We start from the raw sequence: 10,833 nt of genomic DNA on the forward strand, positions 1-10,833 counted from the left end.
AATGACTAAAACCAGAAAATTTCCGGTCTTTTGTTTGTATTAGAAAATCAGAAAAGAACCATAGAATTTCTTAATCACCATTTTGTTGCTCCCAAAAATTCTTCCAAATTGCAAAAAGTAAAAATAAAAAAAAAAAATGAAAGAAATGTGAAAAAAATCAAACAAATTTATTTTTTCTTGTGTATTTTCTGTTTTTTATGTTTTACTTCGTGTTTTGATTTCTGAGAAGAATGTCTTTTCCTGTGAGATTGTGTTGTGTCTACAGAACCATTCCTGGCATTAGATTCAGGAGAAGAAGAGGGAGACTTTCTGGAGTCTCTTGGTAAATGTTCAGATTTCCGAGATGAGGAGGCAGGCGAACGATGTCTGCTACGATGATGGCTCGAGTTTGATGTGTGGCGATTCTTATTGCTTGGGAGGATATTACTTTTGATGACTGCTTCTCTTTGTCTTTGGCGCCGTTTGGAATCGCTGACGATGCTGAGCAGAGTGTTATTGAGGAAGACCTTATTTGCCTGCGGAATTGGGCATTTGCGCCTGAAAGTAAAGGGTGAATATAGTTTTGTGTGATGAGAGTAAAATATTTTAGGCTGCAAACTAATTTGTATGGAAGTGAAATATTTATGTAGCTTACATATCTATCTATATATATATACTCTTTTACTCTTTTACTTGTTTCAGTCATTTGACTGCAGCCATGCCGGAGCACCGCCTTTAGTCGAGCAAATCAACCCCGGGACTTATTCTTTGTAAGCCCAGTACTTATTCTATCGGTCTCTTTTTGCCGAACCGCTAAGTGACAGGGACGTAAACACACCAGCATCGGTTGTCAAGCAATGCTAGGGGGACAAACACAGACACACAAACATATACACACACATACATATATATATATATACATATATACGACAGGCTTCTTTCAGTTTCCGTCTACCAAATCCATTCACAAGGCATTGGTCAGCCCGAGGCTATAGCAGAAGACACTTGTCCAAGATGCCACGCAGTGGGACTGAACCCAGAACTATGTGGTTAGTAAGCAAGCTACTTACCACACAGCCACTATGTGTATATATATATATATATATATATAATATATATATATATATATATATATATATATATATATATATATAATAGACAAAAATAAAGGGTTATACATAAGGGTGGGCTAAAATGTTCCTAGTTTGACTGTGAAGAAGTGATGCTAGAGCTGTGAAATCTTGGATGCGTTAATTTCAACTCTTCTTCTTAATAACTGAATTGTTTCTTTTAGGGAAAATAATATCTGACTGTTCAACGAAGACTTCAAAAGTAAGTAGCAACCTCTGTTGAAAACAGACAAAATTTGGTTATCATGGTGTTATCAAATACCTGCAGAAAAGGGGTTTAGCCCTCAAGAACATTCATGCTAACACGGTTGCTGCAGTAGGGGATGATGCTCCAACTTTATCAACTGTGCAAAAATGGGCAGCTGAATTTAGGAGAAGGAAGAGAGAGCTTTGAAGATGACCCGAGGTCTGAACGTCCTGAAATTGCTACACCACATGCTGATAGATGACAGGCAATTAACTATAAATCAAATAACGAATGCTATTAGCATATCCCATGGGAGAGTTGAGAATATTCTGCACAATGAACTTAGCATGACGAAGGTTTATGCTTGGTGGGTGCCATGTCTTCTAAAACCTGATTAAAAGAGTACCAGGCTGATCACATCATGGGAAATCTGACATCGTTTGAGGCAGATCCAGCTGGCCTCAAAGTTTTCTAACCTAGGACGAGTGTTGGTTTCATTACTTTGAGCCAGAGGCAAAGAGACAATCCATGCAGTAGCAACACTCCTCACCCGCTCTAAAGAAGATCAAAGTTGTTTGATCTGTAGTGAAGGTGATGGCCTCAGCTTTTTGGGATGCAGGAGGCTTTGTGTTTATTGACTATCTTCAAAAGGGCCACATCAATCTGCCACTGCTGAGGCAGTTGGAAAAGTCTATCAAGACTAAATGCCCAGAAAAACTGACAAAAGGGGCCACACAGAGTGTACTGGGTGCTTTTTACATGGTACCAGCACTGCTGAGCTTGCCAAGTACCTGCAAAATAAGACTTCCTAACTGAGAAGAATAAGAAAGTATGATAGAGAGAGAGGAGGTGTTGTTGTCTTGCTGAAGAGGTGAATGCATGGCTTGCCCACCTGGAAAATGAGAAAGAGAAGAGATGTGAGGTCCAGGTACAACATGAATATGAGAGAGGTGATTAGAGATACGGAATGAATTGGACACAGAGGATATCAGTTCAATGTCGGGGAAAGTGAAGAAAATAGGGTAACATAAAAGATTGATGGAAGAGTGGGTGTCAGAAGATGAGTAGCAGGGGGAGGCTTGATAAAGCCTCAATCCTGCTGAGATGGGAAAGTCTTCTCAAGCACAGTATAATACCATTCTTCTCAGTTCCCCGTAATCTCCTCTGAGGTCAGTCTTCACCATTTTGTCCCACATCCTCTTCAATCTACCTCTGCCACATGTTCCTTCAACATTTAGTCATCAGCATTTCTTTATACAGCTGCCCACATCCATTTGCATCATATAACCATTCCAGATCAGTCTTCGCTCCTGCACACCACATCTGATGCCTCTCGTAAGCAACTTTTATATACATTTCTCTGAAGTCTTCTTCGCATGGCCTCTGCATTTACAGCCCAAGTTTCACAGCCATGTAGCATTGCCATTTGTACACAGACATCATACAACCTGCCTTTCATTCTGAGAAAGAGGCCTTTTGTTATCAATAGAAGTGAAAGTTCACTGAACTTCCTCCAGCCAATTTTCTACTTTCGGAACATGCTATGTATGGGTGGGAGGTGGTGGTGCTGGAAAGTTCCTGGCTTTGGGAAAAAGAAGTAGAGGAGGATCCGTGAATTAGGATTCTATTCAACATATTCCCCTCTCACATTTACAAACTTCAGTTTTTCTAAGCCCTGTAAAAGAACTTGGAAGGTTTGGCCTCCAACCAGGCCTTTCACGATACCCTTAAAGCCAGGAACTTTTCAGCACCCCCTTGTATGTGTGTGTGTGTGTGTGTGTTTGTCTCTCAACACTGTTTGACAACTGGTGTTGGTTTGCTTCTTGTGTTCCTATAACTTAGCAGTTCAGCAAAAGGGGTTGATGGAATAAGTACCAGATTTTAAAAAGTAAGTCCTGGGGTTGATTCATTTGACTAAATGTTTCAAGGCAGTGCCCCAGCATGGCCACAGTCTAATGAACAAAACAAGTAAAAAGATAAATGTATCCAATAAATTGGTTGGTAAGACATCGTAATGGTTGAGTGAATTATTATTTACTCTGGGCCATAAAATAACGTAGGTGCTTTTTGACGTAAAACAAATATGAATACAAGAAAACGTAGTGTGTATACGGAACAAGAGGATTCTGAACCAGAAGTTGGCGATCCATCATGAATTGCTTCAACAGTAGGGGCATTGTATGAAGCATTTGGTTTTAAATCGGTATCATCATTACCGGGAAAAGCTAAATGTGAAAGTACTCAAATGGAAGACTTTGACGAAGCAGCTAAACAGCAACTAGTGACACTAACCAGTACCATATTGCAAAAAGTATGCTCTATCATTAGTCTGGATGATGCTGGAGGCCTTATAAAAGAGGTTGTTAAAAACGAAGGAGAAGGTGTCATTGATGAAGGCAAATTAGCAGAAAATATTGCAGATAGATACAACCTTAAACTTTGTACTTTTGTACACACTGGTGTACAAGATAGTAAAGGCAGTATCGACGCTTATTTTGCCACAGCTATGAGGCATTGTAATATGGGTTCAGAGGTTTTAACTCCAGTTGAATTAGTTGATGCTTGAAATGCTAATGGCAGTGTAAGTAATACAGTGGCAGAATTGGTTGGTATTAATAGGCCTGCTGTTGAACAGTTTGAACAGGAAAACTTGGTGATAATTGGAAAATTACAAAACATAAGTGATCATATGGAAGTACAGTTTGATTTGACAAGAAATTCCGCTTCAGTTTATATCCCATTCATGAAGCGATCCAGCATAATAATGAGTGTTGTGGATTTGAAACCGGATGGGCAAGAACAAGAAAGCACGGTAATAAGTATGGTCGAAAGTATGTGGATCCATTTAAACAAGAGATTATCAATATGTTTAATTTGGGTAATGAAAACGAAGCTATGAAACGAGGTCCAGGTAAAATGTTAGGGGAACTTAAACGTAAACATCCTGGGCGTTTGGATTTACCATCATCATCATCATCATCATCGTTTAGCCAGAAGGCTTCATCAGGCCCAGTCAAATCGGAAACAGAAATTCGAACTGTTATTTCATCCTTGATAGCAAAGAAAAGAAAGGGACAATCAACATTGTATGATGCCAGCCGTGGAACCCATGAACCATTCAAGTCAACAGCGCTGGAAATATTTCAGGAAGATCCTAATATTACACCACGCAGGGCATGGGAATTGTTCCAACAAAGACATCCTCCACACAAGAATATATCCACATATCCAACTGACGCAAAGATAAAGAGCAAAATATCTTCTTTAAAGGTTATGTATAGGAAAACAAGTGAAATACCTTAGGGATTTAAAGAAAGCATTGTCATTTTTCAAAAAATTGACAATTTCGAGAAAAAGTATTTTCGAAAATAATATAAATATGCGACACAAAATATATAATATTGCAGCTATAATCACGATTTTACTGAGTTTTGGTAGTTTGGGTCTTTACAAAACTGGGTCAAACTTCCAAACTCTGAGACGTTAGATTTGCGCTCATAAAAACTTAAACAAGTGGAAGAATTATCTCCCTTAGATTTATAAAAATTTTTTTCGTCTTTAAGATAAAGGAAAAGGGTGTGCCCTTATTCTAGTCTTTTTTTAGGGTGAAGGGGAGAGAAATAAATGGGTGAAACTAATAATTAACGCTCAGTTGGAATTATTAAATATTAGTGCTTACTCATGGTGGATGTATTGAGAGAATCAGCTGAGTAACGGACAAAATGCCTTGCAGTAGTTATGGTCCAACATCAAATCCCATCAAATGTTGATTTTGCATTAATCACCATCATCATCATCGATTAACGTCTGCTTTCCATGCTGGCATGGGTTGGACGGTTTGACTGAAGTCTGGCAAGCCAGAAGGCTGTTCCAGGCTCCAGTCTGATCTGGCAATGTTTCTACAGCTGGACGCCCTTCCTAACGCCAACCACTCCAAGAGTGTAGTGGGTGCTTTTTACGTGCCACTGGCACAGGAGCCAGTCAGGCGACACTGGCATTGGCCACGTTTGGATAGTGCTTTTTATGTGCCACTGGCACGAGAGCCAGTCAGCGGGCACTGGTCACAGCTACGATTTTGGTTTTACTTGACTCAACAGGTCTTAAGCATATCATATCGCCTGACGCATCAAGGGTACTATTAAATGGGCCGAACATGTAAGACTGGCAACTTTAGTTGCCAGGTCTTCTCAATCACAGCATATCTCCAAAGGTCTCGGTCTCATGTCATTGCCTCTGTGAGGCCCAACGTTTGAAGGTCATGCTTCACTACCTCATCACATCTTCCTGGGTCTACTTCTTCCACAGGTTCCTTCCACAGTTAGAGACCCAAGGACCATCAATTCTATGTCCATGGTTCCTGTTGTTTTGTACATCTAAGTAATTTTCTTCAAGAAGAGGAGCATCGTCACCATTCAGCATCATCCCACAATTATATTTCCGTTGACCAGCAAATCTTGCCTCATTAATTACAATAGAGTTGTTGTCTGTTCTAGCCATCTTACCCTGTTGACGATGAGAAGCGATGGTTCCACACACCTCTCTGCACATAGACCAGGCATTTACCATACTGGAAGACTTTCTGGTTAGAGTCACTGCTTTATTCATGGGTATCTCCATTACAACAAAGAACACCAGAACACTAAGATCTTGCACAAACTCAAATTGCAGTGCAACTTGTTGTTGATGCCTGTGTAATAAAAAAAAAAAAATGGTAACCTTTCCGAACGCCAAGTTTGACACCCATTTTGAGGATAGTGAAATCTAGGCCAGTATTCTCCACTTCTGTTAGATTTTCATTTTTCTTGCCTGACGCCTACCACATCAATGACAAGGCTTTGCTTCTTGTGATGTATCCAGAAGATGGTTTTCTAGTAAAAATGCAACTACTGTTTCCTCTGTAAAAATTACACGTCTATAGAAATCCTTCAACAGCAATGTCATGGTTAAAATGAACTCAGGTTAAGAAAAGGTAGACCGCATGCTAAAAGTAATTTCACAGCATAGACAGGATACTGCAATGGACTGCACACTAAAGTAGCACAAAATGCTTATTTTTGTATATTTCCATTTTATATTTGAAAAGTTTTCTTAGTTTTTGTTTTTTAATTGCAAAGTCTTTGATCAGATCCTCAAAATTAATCTATAATTAGTAGAGAGATAAGATAGCCTAATTATTATTTTAGCAAGTTTAAGAGGATTCTTTTGTGCCATAAACCAGTTATTGCACTGCACTCACTGCACTTGCATTTAATTTTGATAATTATTTTGTAAAAAAAAAAAAAAAAAAGAAATTCTTTAGATATGGCACCAATTTAAGAAACCACTGCTAAAACTATTTCTCTTCTCCAAGAACATGTAAGTTTTCTTACATCTTGTAAGGAGTTACCATATTCTCCTCAGTGCAGTGAACTGGCAGAAATGTTTTCTAGCACCAGGTTAAATAAGGTAAAGCAAGCAAATGAGGAAACCTCTACTGGCCACCTAGTCTGTTAGATATAGCAGCTAAATTCTCTCAAGTAATACTTTATTGTCTAAAACAAAAGGAGGAACACAAGAGATAATGTAGTCCTAGATAAACGAAAACGATGGAATGGTGAGATCAACTAAATGAGCTGTTCTGAAACCAACAAAAACCAGCCTCGCCATCCATATAACGGAAAAAATTTTGAAATTATTCCGCACCCTCAGTGTCTTCATTAATAAAAAGACGAAATAGTCCTTCATTAAGGCGTTGCAACATGGCAACCCATCCGTCCCCTTTTCGTTCCTCATATCCTCCATAAGGAAGCTTGCCTCTTCTCCTATTGTGAAAACCACCAAACACCTGCCATGAGTTCGATAAGTAAATTAAAAAGTAACCTTGGTAACCTAAGAGAAATCAATGATAGCGTCGAGTTATTCATTTAAAGGGAGATAACCTATAAAATTGAATCTGCCACGATGACGTTAATTGAATTGACCTGGCCAGCCAAGACACCGCCCCATCCCGCCACCACATTGTTCTACATTTTTTTGGTTTGCATAAATGAAGTCGGAGTAATTATTTACGGAGCTGTGTGTTCTTCTTATACTCTCTCTTGAATTAAGAGTACGACTGTATTTTATTCAGAAGCCAGTATGGCTCTGTGCTTAAAGAATTTGTTTCCCCAACTACAGGGTTCCTGGTTCAGTCCTCACTATGCGGAACCATGGGCAATGGTCCCTTTCTATAGCGCTGGACTGACCAATGCCTTGTGAGAAAATCTGATTGGCAGAAACTGCAGAACCCTGTCGCATGTTTGTGCGTGTGTGTGTGTGTAGGAGTGGCTGTGTGGTAAGAAGGTTGCTTCCCAACCACATGGTTCTGGGTTCAGTCCCACTGCGTGGCATCTTGGGCAAGTGACTTCTACTATAGCCTCGGGCCGACCAAAGCCTTGCGAGTGGATTTGGTAGACAGAAACTGAAAGAAGCCCATCTTATGTGTGTGTGTGTGCGCGCATGTATGTGTTTGTACCCCCACCATTGCTTGACAACCAATGTTGGTGTGCTTACGTCCCCGTAACTTAGCGGTTCAGCAAAAGAGAGCGATAGAATAAGTACTAGGCTTACAAAGAATAGGTTCTGGGGCCGATTTGTTCGACTAAAGGTAGTGCTCCAGCATGGCCACAGTCAGATGACTGAAACAAGTAGAAGAATAAAAGAATACATACATACGTATATATACATGTATGTATATATATTCAAGGGCACTTAGCAGAGTGTAATGGGAGTCTTTTACATGTCATCAGCAATATTCTAAAGTCAAGTTTCACTATTTCTTCCATGGTCTTTCTCTTCTATTTTTCTTTGAATCATTTGCCACTTCTTCACCCAACTTGCATCCTTCATACACATCACATGACCATACCATTGCAGTCTTCTCTCTTGCACACTGCAACTGATTTGTCTTGTGCCATTTTTTGTTCACATATGCTAACATAACACACACAGGGGTTCATGCTCACCTAATTTCTTTGCAACCTTTGTGCATATTTGCTGCCCTCAGTGTCCGTGTTTTGCTACCACGAAAAATCTCATTATTCTTGTATACAAATCAAGGCCATTTCTTGCTGTGTTGGAATATTTCAAACTGTTCACAAACACTAGTTTTTGTCATGTAATGTTTGGACCTATCAACCTCAGTTCTTTGTTTTTTGTTTTAAAAAATGGTGAAGCCAAACTTACCATCCTATTGCTCCCATTTCTTTAGCCCTCTCGGAACCTCTTTTAGCTTCTTGGAGAAGTTCAGCAACAGCTAACCTGACAATTAAAACATACGAAAAGTTAGATACAGTGTGAGCATTCTGAGATTTGGTGCTAAATAAATTAGAGATTTAAAAACCAAAACGACAAGAAATGGGATTCAAGATATAACATTGGTTGCAAAATATATAGAATTGATTGAAGAACGTTTGTTGTAATGCTGGGTTATTAATCATTTGGTATAAATTCAAGCCTTACAAACCTCCCAGACATGGTCCTCACACACGGGGACAGTCACCTCAGCATAAGGCTATGAGGTCAGCTATGTAAAACCTATATAAAGGTCTATATAATATAAACGTATATAAAGCTCTAAAAGACGTTTAATTCATTAAGGGCACAATTTGCAGAGATTATTTTACAAAAGAAAATGGGCAATGATTATCAATAGAAATGGAAATTAGTCAAAAGATGTAGACATTCCGTCAATTACACTGTGCAGCAGGAAATATTGGTATCTGTCATTAAAAGTTGTTAAGGAAGCTAACTGTTGGACAATACAGCGAGTGATTGTAAAGTAAAATTGGCACTTCAACAGCCAAGCACACTCGTGAGCATCTTTTAATGCCTTATTGTGAGATATCAATGGTAACAGCGACTGAGGATGACTTTAGATAGTCACTCTACCTGATAGATACAACAGCAAAATGTTCTTTAAATTACATTATTGTATCACAAAAAAGAATTCCACAGAATGTATTCCAAGGTACCGAATACTCAAAAAAGATTGGAAAGCTGTTGATCATAGGTATACTCGACCAGGGCTGAACTAGGGTTAAGCAACAACGATGTTAGTATCACCTCCATGACAAGAATCAGACGTTTAACACGCATTAATCTAACCCATAAGAGCAGCCAGCTCTACAAAATAACCAAACATTCTGTTTTCTGCTCAAGCAGAGCACGATAGATTTGCTTTTAAAAGGTAGAACGTGTCAGCTGGGTTCTTCTAAAGCAACACAGTAACATAGTCAAGGTGAATGAAAAACGGTTTTGCTTTTTATTATCATGTTAGGAAAACAACAAGTGGAAATTAAACACATTGGATATGAAATGAAGAGGTTTTTGTTTGCTTTACTTCTGTAGAATGGTTACACAAGAAAATGGAGGAAATATAATATATTGCGCCGTAAAACCTCGAAAAGTTCGAAACTCTTAAGTCTAAGCCATAATTAAACTACAAAAGGAAGACAGTCACGCAATATTACTATAAACCAAGAAAGCTTTAATAACGAAGGACAACCCAAAACAACGAAACCCCAAAATGTAAAATATTCAGACAAGAAATGTCTAACAGGTACTCGCTGCCTAATTTTTTTCAAGTGATGGGAACTGAAATTCCGGACCCGAGGAAAATTTTCTAAATTCTTCCCAGACGCAAATTTTGACATCTCGATCCAGGACATGTCGGTACTAGTCCTGGAAACTACGAACGAATGATAACGGTTTAATTACGGATATTTATAAAGTCCACTTACGCATCAAGATCCTCCTCCGCCATGATGTTACGGCCAGGCGGTGACGCAGGAAAATACGTCCCCTCCGAAAAGAAACCCCGATTGTTATAGTGCTTTCATCATTTTAAAGCCTTTCCTTTGGTATTTCAGCTTTGTATGTTATGCTTCTTGCAAGAGAAGTGATTTCAACGGAAAAGTAAAGTTTGTCTTTCTATCAGAGATACTTTACTCTTGTTGTTTAACCCCAGGTCAAACAAAAGATATTGCAACCATCTCTGCTACTTTTTCTACATTTTCGCAACCATAAAGAAGCAGGGAAACATATATATAGAACCACATTATCTAATATGTTTTTCCTTTTTTAAAGAAACCTGGCAGAATATTCTAGAATATTCGGATCTTTTCACTTTCACGAGCAGATTTTTAAAATAATTTCTTTGTAACTAAACACTTTTAAACTTCGTATACTGGTAGAATGTGTTACATAAAACATCTTTTTCTCTTGGCTTTCTTGAGAAAATTCTGTAGTTTGTAAGCTATTTGTTGTTTAATTTCTTGCATTTCGGCAATTTCAACCAATCAATGACGTCTATTGAGGTGAATACAATTTCTGCGGTTCTTTGTCAGCAACAATTATTTGCGGTGTCATATCAGTTTATTATGGCTAAAGAAAGAAATAGCAAAAAATATTTGAAAATTGGGGTGGGGGTGAAATTTCCGAAGATTCCACCTCACCCCGTTTTCCAGACCCAAAAAGGGGTTTTGTAGTATATTAGGTCACTGGAATTCAATCAACGAA

The 10,833-nt window shown here is 38.7% G+C and overlaps 1 protein-coding gene across 1 annotated transcript; it reads right to left on the minus strand.

Moving 5' to 3' along the window:
• Window positions 1–142: 142 nt before the first annotated feature.
• Window positions 143–10,348, minus strand: LOC115218628 (protein POLR1D). The gene is made up of 3 exons (XM_029788541.2): window positions 10,056–10,348; window positions 8,500–8,574; window positions 143–537 (listed from the first exon to the last, which is right to left on the minus strand). Exons 1-3 carry the CDS (start codon window positions 10,076–10,078, stop codon window positions 168–170), a joined length of 468 nt encoding a protein of 155 aa, XP_029644401.1. The 5' UTR covers window positions 10,079–10,348; the 3' UTR covers window positions 143–167.
• Between the last annotated feature and the right edge of the window lie 485 nt (window positions 10,349–10,833).

This window comes from Octopus sinensis, linkage group LG13 (assembly GCF_006345805.1).
Source record: "Octopus sinensis linkage group LG13, ASM634580v1, whole genome shotgun sequence".
Classification (NCBI taxonomy): domain Eukaryota; kingdom Metazoa; phylum Mollusca; class Cephalopoda; order Octopoda; family Octopodidae; genus Octopus; species Octopus sinensis.